The sequence below is a fragment of the Acomys russatus genome, chromosome 3 (assembly GCF_903995435.1).
Source record: "Acomys russatus chromosome 3, mAcoRus1.1, whole genome shotgun sequence".
NCBI lineage: Eukaryota > Metazoa > Chordata > Mammalia > Rodentia > Muridae > Acomys > Acomys russatus.
The window spans coordinates 68,982,731-69,008,712 of NC_067139.1; the positions used below are offsets into that span (position 1 = coordinate 68,982,731).

Consider the following 25,982-nt stretch of genomic DNA (forward strand, 5'->3'; position numbering starts at 1 on the left):
CCAGGGGAGTCTTTTTTTCCTTTGCTCAGCATCAGCAGGGAAAAGTTGGGGACTATTTTCTGAAATGGGTTCTTTCTGAAGACACGATAAATCATTTATTTGTGACATTTGAAGTGACCTTTCCCCAAAATAATCTCAAAGGTGAAATGATGTTCCACTGGGGCCCCATAATTAAGGACACTATACAGCCTGTTGGGGAACCCATGAGGCAGAGGGTCAGTGCACAGTGGGATGGTGAATATATCTTCCGTACCTTACAAGAAGAGGTCTCTGTTGTGCCACCAGCTGTGACTAGGCACTTCAGTACTGTCCTTGCTTTTGGTTCTTTCAACTGGAGAGAGCAACATGATTCTTTCAGAGGTCCTAAAAAGTGTCTTTACTTTTCTCACAAATGAGGTTCAAACATTACTCTTGATAAATACCTCCTAGCCTGCTGAGTGGCATCCTTTTAAGCCAAGGATAGTGGATCTTAGCACATCTGCCCTACTCCTTTCCCTTGCCAGTGACAGGTACTCTAGCCAGCCACTTCCTACATTGCCTGGCTAAGACCCTGGAAGGCATTTAACACTGTAGTAATTACCAAAGGAGCCCAGGTAGTGTGGAGAAATGAACTTGTCCAATCCTACCCTGAGCCCCTGAAATGCCTAGCAGTTCCTGTACAAATCTGTAGTTCTAGTCTTCACTGGCAGGACCCAATGTCAAGTTTTTTGGGAGGCACAGTAGGAACACCCAGGTGGATCACTGTTCCCACCCTCCCAGTCCATCTCACCTACGCTGGCTATCAGTCACTTCCAAAGCAGGAATCAAAAAAGAGGAAACAGTCTGGTAGCTCTCTGACCATGTCTTGTGCTATGGGTTGAATATAGTTTGTCCCCAAAGGCTTATACACTGGATGGTCTCTAGTAATAGTAATGAGGGATGGTAGAAGCTTTAAGAGGTAGGTCCTACAGGGGGCAATCAACTGATAGAAATTTACCCTCAGAATGAATTAGTGCTCACCTTATAGGAATGAGTGAAGTCTCCTGGATTACATAGTTTGAGAAGTGGGTTGTCACAAGTCAAGGCCACCTACATGTTTGGCCACCTTCTTTGCATGTGCTTAATGTCGCTGTTGCACACTGCTGTGTGTGTATGTTATGGGGAAGCATGTGAACTATGGCACTTGCTCACTCTTCATATTTAAGCTGTTTATAGCTATTTTTGGTGTGTTTTAGATAAAATATAAGAATCAAGTCTTCCTCTGTCCAGTGGCTAACATGGGTAAATGATTTATTTAAATTAGAAATTAAATGCATCTCATAACTTGAAAAGGATAAGTGGTATGCAAAATTCCAGCTTTGCTGAGAAAAAGGAGAAGCTGAGGTGGAGTCAGATGCTGGCACCAGTTAGTTAGCTTTGTCTTTCACTGACAAGATGAAGGAGATGGCCAGTACATGCGCTCATGGTTGCCCTTCTCCCTGGGGATGGAGGGACCTATCAAAGGAAGTCACCCTGGCTTCATTAGTGAGCCTGGGGAAGATGCTTTCTGGGACCTCCTAAGGAATCATGGTCCTTCTACCAGTTGGGTTGCCCTGAAATTATTTGGGAGCTGAGCATACTCCTGATGGTTGCATGGTGGCTCTTGACCAAGGTCAGAGGCTTAGCTCTATCCAGGAAAAACACAGGATATCTGGGACAGAACTTCTGGGAAAGAGGTAGAGGATATGAGCCTGGGGCCAAAGAACAAAAGCAAAGGAGGCCAAACAATATCCTCTCATCCTTGCCTCTTTAAATCCTGAGCAGTGCCTATAAGAAATCTGCGCTTATAGATACCTTTCTTGTTGCTAATTCAAATGGTCCCTGACTTTAAATGGTTTAGCTCCTAACTTTCAACCTTATGACAGCAGAAAATTCATATTTGAGATGTTGACTTGCTTAGGATAGAAATATGCAGGAGTGTTTCTCTCTCAAGACGCTGGGAGGCAGTAGAGAGCTGTAGTCTTCAATAAACTCTTGCCACAAGCAGGGACAGTATATTCTGGGGTATTGTGTTTTCACATCTCATTACAAAATACACACCTGCTTATGTATATATGGCAGTCACTATTTTATTGAAAGCTAATTTTTGTGTTACACAACACTGGCCAGCTATAGGCTTATGTAAGGGCTCTTATATGCAAGGCAAGCTAGGCTAAACTAGGATGTTCCATAGGCTAGGTGTATCAAATAAATGCATTTTCAATGTGTGATCTTTGTAATTTACAGTGTGTCTATGGGGTCATAATTTCACTGTAGATCAATAAGCATTTTTCTATCTTGGTAAATTTTAAAATAAGATTTATCAGGATATAGTCTTTTAAATAAGATTTTTAAAAAGTCTGACTTCAGCTAGGCATAATGGTCCAATGCCTTTAACCTCAGTACTAAGAAGGCAGAGGCAAATAGATCCCTTAAGTTTGAGGCCACTCTGCTTCTGGGCTGGCCAGGACTATGAAGAGAAACCCTAACTCAGAAAAAAAAATTCTGACCTCTTAGTTAATTATCATTTCTATTGTTTTTGGTTTTACTTTTTTTTTTTTTTTTTTTTTTTTTTTTTTTTTTTTTTTTTTTTGAGACAGAATCTCTCTGTGTTAACCTTGTTTGTCCTGGGCTCGCTTTGTTGACCAGGCTGGCCTTGAACTCATAGCGAGCTGTCTGCCTCTGCTGGGATTAAAGGCGTGCGCCACCATGCCCAGTCTTTGATCACCTTTTCTGCACAGTGCATATTTAATCCGAGTTTCTAGATCCGTCAGAGAATTCACAAGCCCTTCCCTTCCTCATTCTGCTCTTGTAGCTGATCTCTCTCGAGCTGGGGCTTACTCAAAACTCACCTCCTGCTTTCTTCTCCTTCCTGGTCTGACCCGTGACCCATTCCTTCCTCTGGTCACAGTGGGTCTGCTTTCCTGAAGTTGTCTTCTCACATTTCAGCCCTGGCCTACCCTCCCCACCTCCCCTGCCCTCCACTCGCCACTCATACTTAAAGTGCTAAGGGAAATAAATAGGCAGAAGAACAAGCAGCGAGGTCACTGCACTCTTACATGAGATCAAAGGGGCCGTGGACATCTCAAAAACACTTCACTCAGCCCTTTCAAGCAGAGATTAAGGGTCTTGTTCACTTGGCTCCCTTGGCTCCCTTGCTCTTCTTACTAAACAAATATAGAAGGGACCACTTCTCTCAGGCAAGTCCCTCTGCCATGCAAATGTGGCTTAGGCAAGCAGGGTGACAGAGCCTACAGACTCCTAAGTAAACGTAGATCAAATATGTTAACATTGGAAAAATGTCTACTTTTGGACCTCAGTTCTCACTCATAGCCCAAGTGAATCCAGCAGGTGATCCTCCAGGTGGCTGTTTTCCATGCAATGATTTAAGGTTCCGGAATGTTTGAATGTACAAGTTCATCTCCATCAATCCTTCTGCAATCACCGTGGTCACAAAAGGGGCGGCACGATAGAAATGGGCACAGATCCCATTCTGACCATTTGGAAGTAACATGTGCCAGAGGTTTGTGCCTGTCTCTTAAGGGGCGTCACTGAAACATTTGAGAATTCGAGACACTCTACCATGAGAGTTCATGGAGAAGCCTAACAGTCACAGAGGAGGCCATGTGCCAATGAAATGTCTTGATCTCTGAGCAGGGTGGCAACAGCACAAGAAGATGGCTCCCCTCTGCGGTCCTGGCTACGAGCTCCTAGATCACGCGTTCATTCTAAATCTACTGTCAAGCATCTCTAGTGCGTACAGCTGCCATTCCGTCCTGCAGATGGTCCCTCCTTAGGGACCGCAGAGAACTCAACCAGCTGCTTCATTCTTGTTTCCAGCCCTAGATAAGTACTTCGTATCTCAGTTAACATTTTTTTTTTCCTTAATAGGAAGGTTCTGTGGGGTAGGCCTGTTTTGTTTTTCAACACACCTTGGAGTTTGAATAAGGAAGATTTCCAGATGGTTAGAGTGGTTGAGAATTCCCCCGAACAAGTAGTTCACTCGACAGTGGATTCAAGCAATTGTGTGTCAAAAGGATTCAGAAAACACCAGAGGGCTCCTGTGTATGGTGGGATGTGGGCTCATTTGGTGACAGGAGGATTTACAATCAGGGTGAGTCTTGAGCATATACATTCAATTAGCTGGGCTTGGTGGTGTACACCTGCAATCCCAGATTCTGCTAGTTGAGGGCAGGAGAATGGGGAGTTTGAAGCTATCCTGCATAAAGGGACTCTCTTTCAAAAAAATGAAAAAGGAAAAGATGATAAGAAATGAACATCTTAAAATAAAATAAAAACAATAGCAAACTAAACAGGGCTTTCTAATGCACCTGCTGTGGAAGACTCCATGGCAGGCAGGCATGTACAGATGCCAGCAGCTCTCTTGACCCAAGGGGCAGTGTTTAGATTATCATATCTCCTAAGACTTTAAGAGTCACATAATCCCACCTTCACCTCTCGCTTCTGCTAGTTAAAAAGGGATGTTGGCTAATATGGCTAAGGGGAGGATTAGGTTTAAAAACCCATGTTGGCTTTCTCATGTGTGTCGAGCATGGGGTGCCCAGGGGCTCTAAAACTTAAAATTTGAGCATTTGAAATATTTACTTCAGTCTGCTTTTTAATCAGGCTGTATCTACAGAGCTCAAATAATCCTCTTGATGTGTTCTATGTTTGGAGCAAACCAAGCCCTCACAGCCTCTGGTGCTAGCAGATTTGAAGATTCCTTTGCAAAGTGTTGGCTTCTTAGCATCCTAAACCTTCCACACAATAGGAGATTTTTCATAGAGTTCCATTGTTCTCTCCTGCCTGTTGTTAAGAAATGGGCTGGAGTGGACTAGAGAGATGGTTCGGTGGTTAAGAACACTGGCTGCTCTTCCAGAGGATCTAAGCTCAATTCCCAGTACCCATGCCACAACTCACAGCCACCTGTAACTCTAGTTCTAGAAAATTTGACACTGTCCTCTGGCTTCGGATGGAACCAGGCACATATGTGATGCAGAGACAAATATGCAGAAAAAACACTCAGACATTTCAAATAAGAGCAAGATTTGGTATTGCTATTTGATAGGCAGTGGTTCCTTTGAGAGGATCTCCAATGACAGCCATAACATCAAGGGAGTCTCAGGGGCAATATTGTGCTGTGTGGTCCCATCCCCCAGAACTTAGCTACTGGGACGAGGGTGGGCGTTTGAGACAAGCAGACTTAGCCCCACACGAGTTTTGGGTTGGTAGCAGGCGAGTGCTTCTTGCCTCTGTGCTCTGTGTCTATGTCTGCTTCCTGTCCTCAGACAGTCTAGAGCGGTGGGTCTCAACCTTCCTAATGCTGTGACGCTTTACTCCTCTTCCTCATGTGGTGGTGACTCCCATCCGTAAAATCCTTTTGTTGCTACTTCATAATTATAATTTTGCTACTAATATGACTTATGCTAATATCCAATATACAACTTCCAGTGGGGCCAAAGCCCACTGGTTGAGAACCCCTGCTCTAGAGGCAGGAAGAAAGAGGGTGTGAGCAAGAGATCCATGGGTGCATGAAGGGTCCAGGGGTACTGCCTGACCCTGCCTGGCCACTAGTGCCTCTTAAGTACACAGGGAGCCACCTATTTATAGGAAAAGTTTCTCTTTGGCTTTAAACAAGATCCAGTTGCTTCCTGCTCTTGACTATAAAAGGAACCTCTCTAAACTCCCTCTGCAGGTATGCCCGGGTGTGGCTTCTGAACCAAGAATTATTTGCTCTTTATTGTGCAACTGACTTGTTTTTCAGAAGGTTCCAGGAATTTTCTTTTCCCATAAGGAAGGGGGAAAAAAATCCCAGTTGGTCGTTAACTTCACATTGTCTGAAAGTGCGGGGCTTGTTTCATAAAACACGATGTCTTACTAATGAGTCATACTGTGGAACTTGGATGTTTGGGTGGGGGAGGCTATACAGAATGGGTCATTGGGACAGGAGAGTGAGAGTTCCTGTTTAGAGAGGGGGATGTGTGTCTTTTTTATGAACCTGTGGTCCACCCAGGCGTCCTTCTCACTTCTTGAATACAGGTATAATTAAAATAAAAATTGGAAGAATGCATCAAGATAAACCAAATACACAGAATTGTTAGCTTTGAGGGCAGGAAAACCTTGCCTGTGACCCACTACCAAGTCATCCCCACCTGAGTTCTCTCCCTTCTCTGTGCCTCACTTTCTACATTTGAAAGATAAAGGGGACAGGGCTGGAGAGGTGGCTCAGCAGTTAAGAGCACTTGTTTGTTGCTTTTGTAGAGGACCTGGGTTTGATTCTCAGCACCCATAGGGAGGCTCACAACTCTCCATAATCTCAGCTCCAGAGAGCCCACAGGAATGCACATGGTGCACACAGCACATGCCAGCAAAACATTTATACACATATAATAAAAATAATAAAATTTAAAACATATAAAGGTATGCTTCAAAGGCTAGCTTTGAAGCAGAAGGGATAGAATGTTCTGGAACTGCCTGGCAACAGAAGGCTTAGATGAATGTAAGGATGTCCAGCCCCTCTCTTCCTATTTCCCTGAGATTACAGATGAGTTTAGAATGGTGCAGAGGTCTTTCCCAGCCCCACTGACAGGCCTTTTGAGGAAAGTTATCTTAAGTATTGCCATGACATCAGCTAGGGAAACAGAGAGATTCCCTGCCAGGTCACTCTGCTGTGTCCTCAGGCAACCAGTCAGGTTTCTAGCCTGTCATGTTTTAGTTTGAGGGCATCAAAGAGAAGTTCAGATCAGAAACGGCCTGCAGATGAAATATGAAGCTAGAAGCCAGGATGATCTTACCCTGGAGTGAGTGAGAGCTGAGAGTTAGGGCCTGTGGGCCTACTAGGTAATGCAGGAGAAAAATGGAGATGCAAGAAAAAAGCCATCAGGAACAGCCAGGGCACCAGGCATCTCAGGCAAGAGTGAAGAAAAGCCCGGAGGAGAAAGTTTGAAATGGATGCCATTGGCCAGGCCAAACACAGCTGAAAGTTTGAGGAGCAGCAGGGCCAAGAAGAAGGCATTGTATTCCATGACAGGTCACAGAGATGGACTTCTATGTCCTGTGAGTGGTAAGACACGGCCTCTCTTTCCCCTGAGAGCTTTTCAGCATGTGAAGGTAGCCAGGCACGATACTCTGAGAGGTGTATTCGGTGGTAGCCCTGTCTTTGGGCTGCTTTCGACAGAGAACCCAAGTTAGACAGATGGTTTCCTTTTATTAGAATGTCAGCAACTCATGGGTCCGAGCCGTGCGGCACTCACGAAGCTCCTGGCCGAATACTGTCCTGTCTATTACCCCTAGTGGCTCAGAACTCACAAACGACAAGGCGTCGCTCTCCACAAACCTTGTCATTCCACTGGCCGTTGGAGAAAATCTCCACACAGTTCTCTGCCCCACCATTGTTGTTGGGCTCCCCCGGAGCCCAGTTAGAATAGGCCAGGGGCTCCCCTGTGGGGTACGTGAACTTTCCCTCCGTGTCCACATCTGTCATGCTCAGGAAAGCAGCTTTGTTGTGGACTGTGATCACCTGCTGTATGGCAGCGTTCTCGGCAGCAGAACGCGGGGAGGCCAGCTGCCCTCCAGCCTGCCTGCACATCTCCTGGGCATCCTCAAAAGGTTTTTCCGAGTCCACTGCCTTGAAGATCTTGTCTCCAACACTTCGGCCATCAGGGAAAAGGGTGGCTGAAAGAGGAGGGAAGATGGGCTGAAGTGGAAGTTGTGTCAGCCCCTAGGCTAGGCCTGTCAAAAATTTGAACTGAAGCTGGAACTTCCTCGCAACCTCTAATGAAGGGTATTAGGGAACTAGAGACGATGAAGCAAAGACTGTGGTCCTAGAACCACAGTGCGCTCCGTGAGAGGGGTGCCATGCCTCCTCGTCCACAAGCTAGAGCACTTGAGCTCAAAGATGTGAAATGCAGGGCCCCATCCAAGTTGGTGTGATTGTGGCGCACCTCGCTCAGTCTGACACCAGTGCTCAGACACAGGCTGTGGACACAGCTCAATGGATAAAGTGCTGGCTATGCCACTATGAGAAGCGGAGTCTGGACCCACCACACTCATATAAAAGCTGGGCATGGGGGTATAGAGATCCTAGGGTAGGGTGGAAGGCCTCTCTGACCATCCAATCTTACTACAACAGTAAGCACCAGGTTTAGTGAGAGATCCTAAAAGACAAAAGGGAGAGCTAGTGAGGTGGCTCAGAGCTAAAGGTGTTTGCCTCTTGCCGCACAGCCTAGAACCCTGAGTTCAGTCCCTGAAACCTACATAAAGGTGGAAGCTGGGAGAACTGACTCCATAAAGTTGTCCCCTGACTTCCACATGAGCACCATGGCACACTTGGTCACATGCACTATGCACGTGCGGACACACACACACACACACACACACACACCTTCCCCCCCCTCAAAGGAAATTCTGAGGTTTTTGTTGTTGTTGTTGTTAAAGCCATGATATGTCAGTAATTTTGAGAGTACAGAAGACACAGCTCAATGAGCCCACAGTCACCCTGGGGGCAGTAACACAGGCTGTCAGCCAAGATCTGTGCTATGTGCTGGGGTTAAGAAACAGGCAAGGAAAGAATGGATCATCTGAGAGTTGGGTCAAGTCCCGGGCTGTGCTCAGCCTCCTGGCACTGGAAGTGCTGGAGAAGGGTGAGTGTATTTGAGAGGTACATGTAATCATGGAAATTGGGGTGGGGTTAATGGTGAACCCCAGAAAGGAATCAAGGCAGCTATTAAGACCCTAGCGATGACTATCTGAGAAGGCAAAACAAAGGCACTCCCTTTCCACTTCCTTGACATCACAAAACATCATCTGCATAGCATGTCATACATCTTTCAGTCAGTCTCTGTGGCTTTCGTGGCCAGGCACAGAAGTCTGCAAAAGATACTAGATCCTTAGGGCTCTGGAGAGGGCTGCGCTCTGGTCCTACACTACCAGGCTTGTCAGAGTCCAAGCTGCACCTCTGAGTATCTTTAAAAAGATCTTGGAGGAAGATTCTCCATGGGCTCAGGATGGTGCTGAGAACAGCCCTGAAAAGGCTCTGTACAGCCCTGTACAGGACTCGTGTGCTGCCGCCACAGGGTTGATCCTGGGTGGGCTTGTATGTGCTACATGAATGTATCCGCTCATTTATCCAAAACACGTAGGAGCACCCAGCATCCATCTTGATGTGTGTGCAAGTCTGTGTGTGTGCCTATAACATACATGCGCACATGTATGTTGATAGACGCTGAGTGTGTGGCTCCAGCCTCAAGCCCAGCCCTCGACTTAGTTCCTGTTCATTCCCATCCTAGACCTAGAGCAAAGCTCAGCCATTGATTAACCGTCTCTCAACTACAGGGTCCAGAACCCATATCAGGGCCGGGTTTTGTTCGGACACAGGAACTCACCTCTCTTATAGCGAGAGAAGGTAGCCTCTAGATGCTGTAGTTGTCCCTTTAAGGCCTCCACCTGCTGCTTCAGAGCAGCACTGTCTACAAGGAGGGAGAGAGGAGAAATGACCATGTGAAGATTATGCTGCAAGCCCAAGAATAACTTCAGTTTGAGCCCCAGAAAAAGGGGGAGGGTCAAGGTGAGGAGCTTGCCAACTCCCATCACACGCTACAACTGTAGGCATAACTGGCCTGAGCTGTAAATGGTTTTATCTCTCGTTTCAAAAACTTTTGCATATGTGTAAATGTATGTGTGTACACATATGTTATCTGTATATACACATTTAGCCCAGCAATTTTGTTGGGTAACTTCCTCCACTCTTCCGCCATATACATTGAGGCAGAGTCTCTCCCTTGAATCCAGAGCTTGCCAATTTAACTTGTCTATCTAGCCAGTTTGTCCCAGGGATCCCATCTCTGCCCCTACAGAGCTGGGATGACTGGCAGGCTGCCACGCCCACCCACCATTTGGGGATCTGAAATCTGGAACTCATGTCTGTATGTCAAGCATTTCACCCACAGACCCATCTCCTCAGTCTGTTTGTTTGGCTCTAATGTAGCCCAGGCTGGCATGCAACTCAGTGATCCTCCTGCCTCAGCCTCCCTAGCACTAGGATTATAAGTATGATCCATGATGCCCAGCCTCTGTGTAGGGATTTCTTAGAGTCCCCAAAGCAGCCCATGAACATCAGATGGCAGATCAAACCAGATGGCATCTTGACTCAAGATTCAGGAAATATAATGACATGCTGACATTCTTGAGTACAGAGCAGAAATATGCATTCCTCATATAATTCTCACCCACTGGGTTGTTAGATGTTCAAGGCTAGTCTATAAACCAGGAAATCAGCTGTTGTCACCTATTCCCATGGTCAGGTGAAAAAAGAATTATCTTGGTTTGCCTTCCCACATGACCTGGATAGGTAGCTAAGCCAGGGCCTAATAGGCTTTCTTGCCTATCAGCTGACTCCAAGGTCAATTCACCACCTGTACTTATCATGTGCTCAGGGCTTGCTGAAGGGTGCTACATCCCAGTGGGGGGGTAGCACCTGAAGCTTCTGCCTTACCTGGAAGCCCACTTTCACCTTTGGTTCCTCTGTCTCCAGGAGCACCTCTGTCTCCCTTGAGTCCTGGGGGCCCCCTGGAACCTGGAGTTCCCTGTGGACCCACAGCTCCGACAGGCCCTGGAATCCAAGAAGAACTGGCTAAGCTGTGTGTCCATTTTCCAGCATCCCAGCATTTCCAGATCATTGTACACAATCTATCCTTATCCCAGTTCCGCGTATAGAACTTCCTCCCATACAGACTCTTCCCAGAACACAGATACATATGCCCACTCTGTGCATGGCTGCCCCTATCACCTGCCAACCAACTCTGACTGTGTACAGCTTCCCTGCAAAAAAGACTCCCTATAGCTTAAAACATCCCTCTCCCTGCATATGATCAGTCTCAGGGGCCCCATATCATCCCCCTTGCAAGCAGACTTCCTCCATAGCCCAGCTTTGACTTAAATGGGTAAGTTGAAGAAGGGATCTAGGCCTTGTCAGCTCAAAGGGGCCACAGTCAAACCACACCCAGCATCTATTTATCACTCACCTGCTGCTCCAGCAATCCCAGGGGCTCCTCGTTCACCAGGAGCACCTCTTTCTCCCTTGGGGCCCACGGGGCCTTTTGCTCCTGCAGATCCCTGAATGCCTGGAGCACCTACTTCTCCTGAGAAAGGAACAAACGGGGAGAAATGTTGCTAAGAGTGTGTTTAGTGCACACCATTTCCTCAGCAGCAGGCCTCTTCACACAGAACTGCAGGGTAAGGTAGAGAGCTGAGAACACTGTTCCCTGCTGCCTCAGGTTCCTCTGTGGAAGGTGATGGAGAAATACTGTCGGTGTGGAGAGACGTGAGAGAGGTGTGCATGCCAAGGCCCTCACAGTGTTGACACTCTGGGTTCTTCCTGTCAGTCTGATCATGCCTCAGATCACACCAAGGGCTTCCTCTGTCATTCCTCTTTTCTCCCTCCCAGACCAGCCACACCCCTTGCCTACCTTTGGGCCCAGCCTCTCCTTTGGGACCTGGTTTGCCTTGAGGTCCTATGTTCCCCTGCTTCCCAGAAGGGCCTTCCTTTCCAGCTGGACCAGGCATACCTGGAAGTCCTGGAGGTCCTGGCAGAAAAGGATCAGCCCAGTCAGTGGCACTAAACACTTTCGGCAGTGAGAACTATGAGATGCACATCAGCAGAGGTCAAGGAGACAATAGTGCATCCCGAAACAACCCAGAGCCTCTGTCAGAGCATCTTACATCCCTCTTCCTGGAACAGGCTCTGTGCCTGCCAACTACACATACTTAAGACAAAAGCAGCAGCTGGAGGCACCGTCTGAATCACATGACCCATTGCTCACCACCTGGTCCAGAATCTCCCTTTGGTCCAGGCTCTCCAGCAGAGCCATTTTCCCCTTTGGGTCCAACTGGACCTGCAGGCCCAGGCATCCCTGAGAGCCCCACAGGTCCTGGAAAACCTATAGAAACAAAAGAAATGGACCCAAAGTCAGTCCTAGACTCAGGAGGGACTGATGTCTACAGTATGAAGTCCATGGCATTCCTTTAAGGTTCTGTTGAGCATGGACAGTATACAGTCACACATCATGATCTTGTAGATGACCCAATTAATAAAAGCTAGTGTCCCCACTTAGAAGAAGTAGACATCCTTGGCTTGGAGGTGAATTCAAGTCCAGCCTTCCATGCAGTGCTCTCTCCCCTGGCCTCAAGGCCACTGTGTTCCCAAAAGACAACCTGTCAGTGTTGATTGGTCAGTGACCACATGACAAGTGTGTATATGTTTGTTTACATGTATAGAAGTGTGGGCATATGTGAGTGAGTGTATGGGGAGTGTGTATCAGGAGAACCAACTATTTTTTTTATCATCAAAAATTGCACCAGACAGATACTAACTTATTTGTTGTTATTTATCTATTTGATAATTGTTTATTTGTGAAGAGCTCCAAACACACAAGGAATAGAAAGTTAAAAATAAGATTGCAGCAATAAAGAGGTTCTATGCAGCAAGGGAAATACTACACAGAGTGAAGAGACAACCTACTGAGTGGGAGAAAACGCTTGTCGAACATTCACCTGGTTAATATCCAAGGTATGTAATGAATTAAAAAAACAAACAATAAAAAGCAAATGATCCAATTTTTAAATGGGAAGATTATTTGAGCAGACTGATTAGGAGAAGAAATAAAAAAATCAGAAAGTAAATGAAAAAAATGTCAGTTTCAGTAGACACCAAGGAAATATAAATTAAAACTACAATGAAATTCCATCTTTCTCTAGTTAGAATGGCTTTTACAAAATAAGCCAAGTGGTTTGATGCATGCCTTTAATCCCAGAACTCAGGAGGAAGAGGTCTGAGTTTTAGGCCAGCCTTGTCTACATAGTGAGTTCCAGGCCAGTCAGGGCTACAGTGAAAACCTGTCTCAAAACCCCATATATATAAACACACAGAAAACCCAATAACATACAGAAATTAAAAAATGGCAGTGAGGATGTGGATAAAAGGAAAATGAATTAGTATAGCTGCTGAGGAAAATAGTGTTGGGATTCCTAAAACAAACAGAAAACAAACAAAAACAGAGCTATGATTTCCATATAATCCTACTATGCCTGGGAATATGTCCAGTTAAAATGCAATAAAAAAAAACCAAAGAGATATTTGCACACATCTTTCACCTTAGCTAAGATATGCCAACGGCCTAGGTGTCTACCAATGTATGAATGGGTAATGTGGTATAAATTCACAGTGGGATATTATCCACGCATAATGAAGAACAAAATCCTATCATTTGTAGAAAAATAGCTGGATGTGCAGAGCATCATATTAAGTGAAAGGCAGGCACAGACAGGCAAGTGCCCTATGTTGTTATATATAGATACTAAAACATACACCGACCTGAATGCAGAAAAGCGATTAGTCAAAACAGTGGGAAGTGGGGCACTGATAAATGTAGCCTGGTCTGACCAGCTTGCATTGTTGCAGGTGTAGTTTTCAAGAGATTCATAGCAAACCACAGGACAAGGATAACTGCCAAGGAAGAGGATGTGTGGCATGTTTTGCTCCTCACGGAGGCCTGCCCATCCCACCATGTCCTCAGAGAGAGCAGGACTAGAAGGGGTTTAGACAATGTAATCCTTTTAGAGAGAAGAGAAAAGAAATGAAATTCTAGGTTTGAAAAGAGAAAGGGCAGACCTTCCCAGGGCAAGAAGTGCAGGAGGGATGGGGTATCTGTGAATTTTCTGGAAGATTCTGGGGTTCACAGTTGTTCCCAGGAATGAAACATAGAGGGATAGATGGCTGGGCCACATCACATACCTAACAATGCACCTTGCTGAGGTAGACACTCCTTGACTCCGGTTGAGAATCTCCTAGCCTGAGGTCTCACTACAGTGACCACAAATCTAATCCTAGCTGCCCTCGCCCTGCCCCACATCACCTCCTCAAGGGCATCTCTTCTTAAGCTTCAGCTGTCCTTTTCAACAAATGCTGGGGACCAACAGGTTTCAAAATCCACCAATAGATTATCAAAAGTGACTAGAGAGCAACTGGAATAAAGGAGTCAAAAAAAAAAAAAAAAAAAAAAAAAAAGAAAAAAGAAAAAAAAAAGAAAAAAGCCATTCCCTGCCCCAATGTGTGCTTTCTTTGCCCAAGGCTCAACCAAAGACCAGGAAATATACAGAGATAAGGCCAATTCCAGGATACCCAACATTCAATATGTAGCTCCCTCTGGGATCAAGAAAAAGATGGAGATAGCCGAGAGAGTGAGCTACTATACCGAGTACCATTCCTCCTGTGGCCACTCCTGGATGGCTCTCAAACCCCAGCCCATTCTTACTGGGGTCACTTTGCGTCTGACCTGAGACATATCTTCTCTTGCCCTTCACCCCATGTAGCCTAGAGACAGTACTCATTCTAAATGTCATTGGCTTCATTCTGATCAACATTCAACCTTGGACAAGAAACATAGTATTGGATCCCATCAAAGCTTCAGCTCAGGGTAGTGTGTCCCTCCACTTGTGTTGCTTGTTTATTAGTTTCCTGCTCTTACCATTGAGACTCTGTGGGGTCAGTATTTTCAGGGTGAACTCCTTTGCTTTTTAGTACATCTTATAAACCAGGAGACGACACCTACTCCCTCAGCAGGAACATTGAATTTTCCCAGAAGACTCAATATAAAATAAATTCTTTGGCTTCATCATCTGTCAAAGATTATTTGGCAAATGCTATTCTCAATTGGAGATAGGCAAATTGAGACTCTCTGTCTCTGAGGGTCACAGTCAGAGAGGCAGCTCACTGTCAAAATTTGTTCAATGCAGAGGCCCTTGTTCTTTCAATCTTACCGTCCCCCACTTTACCTGATAAGGAAGATTGGTATGTTCCCTGTGGTTTTTTAAAAGACTAAACAGATTTCCAAGTGAATGCCTGAGCACAGAGCTGTACAAAGAAACACAAATTCCAATCTTCCCTTGTAATATGTTAGTCAGATTCTGCCAATAAAATCTGTTTAAAGGACTGTGGAGCTTGATTTTTCCCACCACATATGCAGTAGAGTTTAAATATTAAAACCTCATTAACATTTCATATGGGCACCATTCAATCAAAACAAACAGTTGCTAATTGCTGGAACAGGGCTGTGTTGCCAGTTTACCCATTCTCAGAACAAGAAGAGCCCAGGGATTCCAAGGGAGGAGTCAGGTCAGCTGGGTGATGGGAGGAAACACATGGTGGGTCCAAAACCACATGTGTTTGGCAGGTAGCATGGAGACAGGGGGGAAACTCACACCCTGGGAGGGAGAAGCCCACATCCAAGTTCATCACAGAGCATCTGGATATTCAGGATGGTTCAGATTCCATCTCTCCCCCTCCCCACCAGGACAAGCCCTTGGTCCCAGGTCTACCTGGATCACCCTTCTCGCCCCGTGGACCCTCTCTCCCATCCCGTCCATCCCGTCCAGGCAGGCCATTCTCTGTGGGGCTACACATGACTAGGGTGCAGGCGTTGGCTACTGATCTCTGTGAGAGGGTCCTCATTTCTGCTCCCAGGTTCCCCAGGGGCTGTACAAGCAGGACAAACATGGAGAGGAGGTACAGCATGGCCTGCAGGGATGAGAAAGAGAAAAGAGGTGATGTGGGTTCTAGGATGTGGGTTAGGTAGTGGCTGCCGAGTCTGGAGATGAGAAATTTCCACTTCTACATCTTTCTCCTGGACGAAGGCCCAGAGTAATAAGACAGTAAGACTTCAAAAACAGTTTATGGAGATGGGCGCATGGTCTGGCCTTTCAGGGAGTGAGTCACTGATTAGCACTCTAATAGGGCTTGACAGTAGTTTCCATCTCTGGTGCCCCATAAGAACAGTGGCTTGGTCTAGTGTTCATCATTGAGGACTGTCCTCCTCCTGGTTCTCCTTCTTTCTGTCTGTGCACTAGGGAAGCTGGCTTAATTCAGTTGAGGCCAAGGTTACATCCTCTTCCTGGCTACCTGAATCAGGACGGATACCTCACAGCTATGGTCCATGAATGAACCTGAGTCTGAATGCTTCTAGATGCCAGCAATGAGCTCAGGCTGGAGTGTGGTTGCATGCTTGCCAGGCAAATTGGCATTCCTGAACCAGGCACCAAGTTCATGAGGAAGGTCCCAGAGGGAATAGGGATAAAGAGTTTCAGAGATATTAAGTAAGCAGCTTGAGAGACCAGAGACCACTAGATATCTACTGGACTATCTGAAAGGCTTTGTTGGGCAGGGGGACATCCAAGGTGGGCTTATTCAGATTGGAGGTTGGTTTGAGGACGAACCTAGAGAAGACAGTTAACAGAGTATTCATTCACTGTCTGAGAGGGACTTAGTCTGGCTCAGACCTGATTGCAGGGTGCAAGACTTTGGTCGCCCCCTACACAGGGTATCTGAAGGTCTTAACGTCTCATCATTACCAGCACATTCCAATAGTATCACAAGGCTGGCAACTATGCATGACTTCAACTATGGGATCCATGGGGGCACTCAAGATCTGAACTATAGTAACATCTTTCCTTCCATAGAAGGAAACAGCCAGTGGGTGGCACAGTGGGTAGGGAAAAAAAGCCAAAGGGTCCTGTACAAAGAGTAAAGTGTTCACCTTAACTGGGAGTGTGGTACATGCTTGCCACGGCTTCCTGACCAGAGAGGTGCTTCTCCACCTGCTGGTGGTTCTGGGCTAAAGCTTTTTTCCTCCTCCCTTCCACCTCCTCTTCCTTCTCCTCTTCCTCCTCCTTCTGGTTTTGGTTTTTAGAGACAGGGTTTCCCTGTGTAACCCTGGCTGTCCTGGACTCACTTTGTGGACCAGGCTGGCCTCAAACTCACAAAGATTCACCTGCTTCTGCCTCCCAAGTTCTGGGACTACAGTCATATGTCACCATGCCCGACTTAGTTTTTCACTTCTTATTCACAATTTCCTCAGGTCTCTTGGGACTTCCTAGACATGAGCTCACTGGCTACTTCATTGTCTTTGTTTTAGCAGAGGCTCTGTCATCAGTATTGAACAGCAGACCCAAGTCAGAGCAAGGCCTGTAGCCACCTTAACTTTAGGGCTCCATGTCTCATTCTGGGGAAGAGTCAAGACAAAAGGCTTTCTGATCTACCACCTGTTCACTTTAGGAAGAAGGCCACATAGAGAAGACCCACAGAGAGAAAGCCCAGAGAGAGAGAGAGAGAGAGAGAGAGAGAGAGAGAGAGAGAGAGAGAGAGAGAGAGAGAGAGAGAGAAGGCCCGCAGAGAGAGAAGGCCTACAGAGAGAGAGAAGGCCCACAGAGAGAGAGAGAAGGCCCACAGAGAGAAGATCCACAGAGAAGACCACAGAGAGAAGACCCATAGGCTTCCAGATCCAAGTCAGGCAAGTCAGCTGGGGCAGTGGATGAAGTATGCAGAACTATAGCCCAGAACTCACATGACAGCCATTTTGTGATTTCACAGTAAAAGTTCATTGAGAACAGTGGCTCTTCCTAATGTTTGCTGACAAATCAGAGACCATGTACAGTTAAGTTTATTGTTTAGTGAAGACTGTAGGCTAAGAGAGAATTGGCTTTATCCTTGTTTCTACACTATTGGCACCAGCCTGAGTTTAAAACTCCAGCCCAGGGAAGTCCGGGCTCTTCCTCCTCCACTATCTTTCTTATGACACTAGGAACCAAGAGAAACCACCTGAATTCTCCATACTCTCTGTGTAGGTCTGAGAAAACATCGCATAGCCTGTATCTATACTACTCCAGCTCAGAAAGCAAATCTCTTACTGAGCCAAGGAAGGTGACCTAAGGAGAGAGGATCTTTTCCCCTTACTGTGTCCTCTACCTCCACCCCCCAATCCCTGATCCAGAACCAAGAGACAGAACCCCACCACTACCACCCCTACACACACATATACTTTCTCATGATCAGTGGGATAAACAGTCCAGATGGGCAAAGAGAAATCCACGGGAGATGGAGAAATGAAAGGAGAAGCAGAGACACTCACAGATTGCTTCCTTGTAGGCCCCAGGAGCGCAGGCAAATGCACCTTTGTTTTTCAGGCATCCACTACTTATGCCTGCCCTGTAAGTGGAGCCTCTCAGCATTGCTCTTCTGCAAAAAGTCACACACACACACACACACACACACACACACACACACACACACACACTTTTCTTCCTGTTGGCTCATTCATTCTTACTCCACCTACACTCTGGAAACCCGCCCCCAATACACCTAACAGTGTGCACACCTGCTACCTTAGCAAAACACTGTTGGCCAGGGACCTCTATACCATCTCTGCAGCTCTGGGAGTGAGGAAGTATTCTCAATGCCTGGGTGTTGGAGATGTCCAGGAATCTGAGGTCCAGAGCCCATTGTGTTGAACAGCGGCCTACAATGATTGAAGACTCTGAAAGTAGGATCCACTGCCGAGCCCACTTCCTTTTTCATCTCAAAAGTATTGCCCAGATATTGAAAAAAAGCTGGAAGCTGCTTGGCATAGCCAGGAGGGGTGGGGAGGATAAAAAGGCTGCAAAGGCAGCAACCCATGGGGATTGTAGTACAGGCAGCTACAGCCTGGAAGGAGACACTGCTTTGTATACTGCACTAGAATACAAAGAGCTCATCACTTATCCTCCAGGAAACGAGGAACAATGCAAAATAATGCACCAGCTAGGTCATAGGCATGAGCTGTGCCGAGTGAAAGTATGCGAAAGAAACAAAATGGCTAAATAAAGTGTGGGATTGTGGATCAGACCCTAGACCAGTCCATATAACATTGGAGGGGAAATTTACAGAATTTTGCAGGGGATTTTGGGGGACCTGCTCAAAGTTTAATAATAAAGAAATGGAGGCACAGTATAAGGCTGTTGGCCTTTATGCTGAGGCAGTCCCTAGCTAGACATTTGACGTAACCTGACCTCCCTTTCTTCAACCACTACCCCTGTCTATTCTATTTCCCCTTCTGGGAGAGATTTAAGCATCTTCCGCTGGGTCTTCTTTGCCATTTATCTTCCATGCACTTTTTTTTTTAAAGGAGGCAATTTGATAGCAAAATAAGAGAAGAGAGAAATAGGTTCACTCCTAGGGTCTATGCTGTGAGCATCCCAGATTTACAGTACCAGACATGCGTTTCCTCCTGTGGAACTTGGTGTATGTTTTGGTTAACCCTATAACATTCATGCCACTTTTGCACCCCAGGGCATATCTTACCAGGCTGGTGGTTACTACAACTCCCAGGGTTCACAGCTGGCTAAGACAGTTGACTGTTTTCACCCAGCAGCATTCATAGCACTATGGAAGCTAACCAGTGTGGAGGAATCTTCCAGGTCAGTACTATGACCTGGACCGGATACTACCAGATGCCTCTTGGTATTAAAAAACAGACCAAGGACAGAGGTTGGTAGAAGAGACATTTTTATTCAAATCTGGCTTGGAAAAATGAGGAAGAGAGTGTGCCTTATAGAGAAGTATTCCCTGTATTTGAAGGAGAAGGAGGACTCAGGGGGTTTCATGGGGCATAATTTTAAGAAGTTTTAAGGAGGCAGTTTTCCCATGCTCGGACTTTTCTCTCTGGAGCTCTTCTTCAGGTCCTATAATACTCTGTGTCCCTATTAACATACTAGTGGTTAAAGGGAAGACTTTGGCTATTAGAAGAGCAGATAACTTTAGTGTTTCAAGTGGATAATGGTAACAGACATGGGGGTGGGGAAGGCAGGTCAGGCTTTGTTTAGTTTGTTTATTTTGCTTCCTAATGAGGCATTTCCCCATATCTATGATTTTTAGTCATAGTTACACTGCAGGCTTCATTATTTCAAGTCCTGTCACCAAAATATAGTGTCCTCAGTGGCAGGTTCTCACCACAAACTTCTGGTGGGTACTCAGGGACAACAGCAATAGCCTGCATTATTTTGGGAGGTGTCTGGGATACCCTTGACTAAGAGACTGAAGAAAGCATCCCACATCTGGCACTGGGCTTTTTATTTTGGGAGATATCTGGGATACCCTTGACTAAGAGCCTGAAGAAAGCATCCCACACCTGGCACTGGGCTTTTTTATTTTGGGAGGTGTCTGGGATACCCTTGACTAAGAGCCTGAAGAAAGCATCCCACACCTGGCACTGGGCTTTTTATTTTGGGAGGTGTCTGGGATACCCTTGACTAAGAGCCTGAAGAAAGCATCCCACATCTGGCACTGGGCTTTTTATTTTGGGAGGTGTCTGGGATACCCTTGACTAAGAGCCTGAAGAAAGCATCCCACACCTGGCACTGGGCTTTTTATTTGGCAACATATGGCTTCTGAGAGGAGCAATCTCCCTATGTTGGTAAGTCCACTGAACATATTTTATAGGTAGGGATGTGTGCATGTGTGGGTACGTGTGCGCATGTTTAGGAAGTTTAGAAGATGCTTGGTTTTTATATGGCTTTGTAATGCTCTACGTTCCCACCACCTTCCCCCATTGTCTCCTTTCATCCTGCATAATCACCTTGTTCTATTATTCCCTCCTTAAGATCTTCTCTCCCCTATGACCATTGCTTAAATATCTTCAGCTGCGTTAGAAAATGTCTTACCACCCGCATCTCCCACTCAGCAGCCTCAAGGAACAGCGAGTGGCTCTTTGGTCACACCAGACCTCCTATTGGTCCTGTTATAAAGTCTGAACATCTTGGTCCTTCACCAAGGGGACCTTTCCTTGTTTTGTCAGACAGCCACCGTACACGTCGGTTGAGAGAGAAGGGTAGCAATGCCCTTAGCTTAGGGACACTTCTCTCATTCCTGCGTGACTCCTGTTGTTTTCTTTCCTCCACCCAGAGTGAAAGCAGAGAGCTCCTGGTACCGAATCTGTAGCCTTGACAGCTCTAAGCTCTTGGCCCACATGAGTCCTTTACCACAGAAACCAAGCAAGTGCCTAAGTTAGGTTGTTCCTCCAAGACTCCTAGCTGCAGAGCCCCATTCCTGGCAGGGACAACCCAGGCCCATCTCCTCCAGGAAACTCCCCATACCCTGCCCAGGACTCACTATGCTGTCCCCAAGGCCATTTATTTCTTGGTGCTTTACACTGATACCAAAGGCCAGCTTCCTGATACCAAAGGCCAGCTTCCTTCTGCCTCCCTGTGCGCTCTCTGTGAACAAATGCTACAAGAGGAGGAAGTGTCCCCACAAGATTGGCAATATTACAAAGGATGTCAAAGGCCATCCAGGGTACAAAAATTCATGGGGAAGAGTAAGGTCACAGAGAACTGTCCTTGTCTCCCCACTTAACTCCCTCTGTTCACCAGAAGCTAAACTGTTCTTTCCAGAGGCCTTTTCTGGGATACAAGAAAATCACTTCAGTACCTCCTCCTGTCCAAAGCGAGAGAGCTGTTTCCTCCTTTTATGGTAAGAATGAAATAGATTGAAATTTCCTACTATACTTACAGACAAGACTAACATGCTGTGCCCTATTTCTGTGCCTCGGTGGACTTTCTGCATTGGCTAAAGCCCTCCTTCTCCTTACCTTGAGAAATGTACACTTGCAAAATAGCTGTTCTACCCTTATTACTTTTACTCCTATAAACATATTTGCTGTAGAGAAACTCCTGTTCAGAGTCCTCAGTCAGATACGCTGAAATTCAAGCCTGCCAATGACAGGAAAGGTCAAAAATGATGCTGCATAGCCCGTAAGTGTTGTGAAACATTCTGGATTGGGGCTCAGCTTCCCAGAGCATTGGTTCAGCGGGCCCATAGGTGCAATAGACCTGAGTTCTCAACCCTTCCCAGGTGTCTGACTTTTGCAACAATGAGAAACTTCTCACTGTGTTATCTGTGAGGAATTGAAAATTCACTTTCCAACCACTGCCTGGAAATGGCTCTTCTGCTTCTTAAAATTTCCCCATTCAGCAAGATGAGGAAAAAAAGGCTACTGAGAAATTAGGTCCAGATGAAAGCAGCAGAGGAAAGATCGGACTCCTGAATGTGTGTGTGTGTGTGTGTGTGTGTGTGTGTGTGTGTGTGCTGGGGAGGAGATGACAGCAGGACAAAGAGAATCACATATGTAGTGATAAAATTTTACTGAGATGCCTCAGTAAAAGTTCATTCCAATCACTGTGTTATTAGCAAAAAGTGTGGTGAGCTGTCGACTGGTCATGTTGGCGCTCCCTGAGGACTGAGGCACTCCAAGTAAGTCCTCATGAATCAAACCCAAGAACTCTCAGGCAGGCTGTGGTGGCCCAATCCTGGACTCGGGAGACTGAGGCAAGATGATCAGGAAGCAAGTAGCCACCTGAGCTCCTGAGACCTGGTCTGAAGGGGGAAAAAGAGTTCATCCAGGTAGAGGGTCATCGCTTCTCCCTGACACACACAGAAGGTGTTTCTACTCAAGCTCCAAATGCCAGCACGAGCAGTTAGTGCTGCAGAAGAAGAGGCTTTCAAGAAAGTCCCGGCAAGATCACACATGGGCCTAGGAGAGGTGACAATGCCAGCTCTGACTGACAATGCAAATGAGTCTCTAATAACTACAAGAGATGAAAAGGACCTCAAGGGACAGTGGACAGGGCACACAGGATCTACAGTGTTACAGAAACCCACCTTGTCGTAGCCATGACTAGTGAGAAGTGGCGAAATCCATGAAACCAGCACTGCTGAGCACAGCTGTTTGACACAGCCCAGCAAAGCTGAGCCAAATGCTGTTTTCACCATTGTGCTGTCTTGCACTTTTGCTTTCAGATCTCTACGTGTTGTATTTATGGGCGACTTTCACTATGATTCATTTATGTCTTTTTCCAAGAAAGTTATTTTTGCTTTCAAAGAAGTAACCTTATCTGGGTACCCTTGGGAGTCTTCCTTCCATGGAGATTGTGAAAAACACAAGAAGGAGTTCTCTGGGCACACCTGCCCCTAAGCAGGCTCAGAAACAATAGCTTCTGAAACAGACCACATTACAGGCTTCCTCCTATATGGACACTGCCTGCAGAAAATAAAAACTTAATAATAAAATTGGTTTGCCTAAGACAAACTTTGATAATAGAAAGTAGATAGTATAAAATTAATATAAAAATATAAGAATTTGCCAGTCATAAGGAGACTGGTTCACATTAAGTTACAGTGAGGTCTTCTAACTAAGAAAACAAATGAACAGAACAAGTCACACAGCATTCTGGGAGAGTTTTCAAACTTTTAAGCTAGGCTAATTTGCAAGCTGTACTTCAGCCACTGTGCATTGTTCAAAGCTTGGGAACTTGTCTAGACTGACTCAGATATTTTTTTTTCTATTCGTTTAATGTTTCACTTTCCTGAAAAAAAAAAAATGGAATGCCATATGTCACAAATGCTTACACAGTCTAAAGTGATTTGAGATTGTTAATACCTATTCTTTTTGTACTTGTAACAACTTCCGGGTTTGTGGTTCCAAATTCCACTCTGTTATCTAATAGTCAACATATTTTCTTTCCTCTTCAGTTATGACCGTTGGAGTTGCTGGGCTAGTAATCTGGGTTGGCAGTTGTTGTCTTTCATATTTTGGAATGTGTTACACTATGCCTCTTATTATAATAATCATAATGATAAAAATTAAAGTATCTTTTAGAATTTTGAAAACATTGTTAGTCTTGTATGTTCCACCGTGTCTATGGCCTAGTCCACTTCCTCTTCCTTTTACAGATTTGTGGGATATTTTCTTTGTACTCAGTAAACTAAAATCTAATGATCTGCCCAGACATAAGTATATTTTCATCCACTATACATTGGATATTGGGCCCAGGCCATGTCCACGCTAGTCACAAACTCTGTCACTGAGCCATAGTCCAAGCCTCAATGGACCCTTTACATTTAAAAATGCACATATTTTGGCTTTTAAAGACTTTCTGTTCAAATATTTCTTTGATCACCCAAGGACGCTCCTGAACTCATGGTCCTGCCTTCCTTTCCTAAGTCCTGGGATTCCAAACACAGTCCGGGGTGTGAACTGCCACCCCAAACAAGTACCTCCGTTATATTTACTGCTTTTATTCTCTATTAGAGCAGCCTAATTTGTAATCTTTTCTCTGTTATTTTTGTCCATATTGTCATATTATTTGCACTATTTGTTTTCTTTTCATACAACATGGTGAAACATAGCGGAAGCCGGCATCACACGTCATATGTAGTTGAGGATGGCATTAAGCTCCTGACCCTCTTGCCTCTGTGGAGCTGAGGTTGTACACATGTTCTGACATGCTCAGCTGAGCTTCTTTTGTTCTCATCTTCCAAGCCTTGGATTAAGTGTCTCATCTTTATTTGTTGTGTATGTATGCTTTCCTCGAGGGAATATGTGCAAAGCATAGGCGTGCTTGGTGCCTGAGGCTGTCAGGGCATGGCATCAGAGTCTGGAGCTGCAGTAACAGGCAGTATGCATAAGACACCATGTAGGGTCTGGGGATGAAATCCAGGCCTTCCAAGCTGGAGGCTGTATTCATGTCTGATGCTGGGTAATTGAGTGAGAATGGCAAAGAATGTGTGAGGGAGACCTCGGGGATTAACCTCTTGTGAATCAAGTTAACGCCCATGATTTGATCCCTAACAGGAAAAAAAGGAAGGAAGGAAGGAAGGAAGGAAGGAAGGAAGAAAGAAAGAAAGAAAGAAAGAAAGGGAAAATGGGGCTAGAAGGATTACTCAGTGCTCTCCCAGAGAATTTGGGGTCCAAGCCTCAATGGGCTCTTCACATCCTTTGGCTTTTGGAGACTTTCTGTTCAAGTGATCCATGTGGTCTGGAGAGAGGAGAGAATGTTCTCTAGAGGGGGTGAACTGCAGCGACGGGCATTTCTCCCTGGTCCTGGGCCAACCCCACGGAGTGTATTCAGCAGGGGGCACATTGTCTCAGAAGCCAGATCACAAGACAGCGAGCGACTTTCATTGCTCTCCTATTCTGCATGGACCCCAAGTCCAAAGAACTACTGCCAATGGGAAAGCCTTGGTATAAGCCTGAGAACCCATTGGACACTCTGTGGCATGCCGCTGTCTGCCCTTTACAGTCCGTTGTCTACTGCCAGGGTGATCTTCCCTTCTAACAGCAGAGTGGCCAGCCTGGGCAATTGCCTCCATCTTCAGGTCCCTTCTACTGTGCAGATGGTGTCTATCTAGGAGTGCTAGCACTGTGCATTCTTTGGCTCTGGGTGGTGGACTAACCTGCTCACATCTCAGAGGAGAGTGGATGACAGCATGCGAAGTACAGGTGACCTGGACCACCTCTCCATCACCCAGGCCATCTCATCCTTACTAAAGTATGCTCTAAGATCCAGTAGGTCACAGGGACTGGCTTGGCTTTCATCACAAGGTATAGTCTCTTTGCGACAATCAGAGGTGGAGAATAAAAACAAAACAAAACAACAAAAACAAAAGCAAAAGTTAGCCAGGCATGTATAGAAGACCTTTTGGAGCAGTTTGGCCTCACAATGGTCTCAACTGAGGTAAAATTCCCTATGGACATAATACCTTAACCAGTGTTTCAGGTGATGGTTGTTTACTGGCCACTTTGGTTTCTTTTGCTTCTGGGCAAGAAATAACAAAAGCAAAATAACAAAAGTCTTAAATCTCTCAAATGGAACACATAGTAATATAATCACATGAGTGCATCAGATGGACAGATTCCAGTGTAAATGAGGAACAGGAAACCTTAGCTGCTGTGGGCTAAGAGCTGGCATCTGCACCTACTTGAAAGTCAGAGGACAATTTATGGGAGCTTGCTCTCTTCTTCTACCATCTGGGTTGCAGAGAAGGAACTCAGATTTCTAGGCTTGGCAGCATTACCTTTACCTGTTTAGTCATCTCTCCAGCTAATCACCACAAATGCAGAATTTAATAAGCTATGTATCTATATTTATCTATATTTATGATCTGTGTATATGTATATATATATGTGTGTGTGTATGTGTGTTGTTTATTCAAAAAGAGTGATTCTTTTTATCTGAAGAATAAAAGCTTGCCTGAGAAAATTCATGCTTAGCTATGGGCAAGAAATCAAGTCTGTGGAAGGGCTTATAAGGCGGTTAAAGGACTTCAAAAGCCTTTATGGAGCCTC

General features: G+C 45.7%; 1 protein-coding gene across 1 annotated transcript; it reads right to left on the reverse strand.

The window, feature by feature from the left end:
- Positions 1 to 7,067: 7,067 nt before the first annotated feature.
- On the reverse strand, positions 7,068 to 18,107 carry Sftpd (surfactant protein D). Its single transcript, XM_051142448.1, has 8 exons — positions 17,955 to 18,107; positions 15,370 to 15,568; positions 11,817 to 11,933; positions 11,463 to 11,579; positions 11,019 to 11,135; positions 10,490 to 10,606; positions 9,381 to 9,464; positions 7,068 to 7,671 (listed from the first exon to the last, which is right to left on the reverse strand). The coding sequence occupies exons 2-8, from the start codon at positions 15,563 to 15,565 to the stop codon at positions 7,295 to 7,297; spliced, it is 1,125 nt and encodes a 374-aa protein (XP_050998405.1). The 5' UTR covers positions 15,566 to 15,568; positions 17,955 to 18,107; the 3' UTR covers positions 7,068 to 7,294.
- Between the last annotated feature and the right edge of the window lie 7,875 nt (positions 18,108 to 25,982).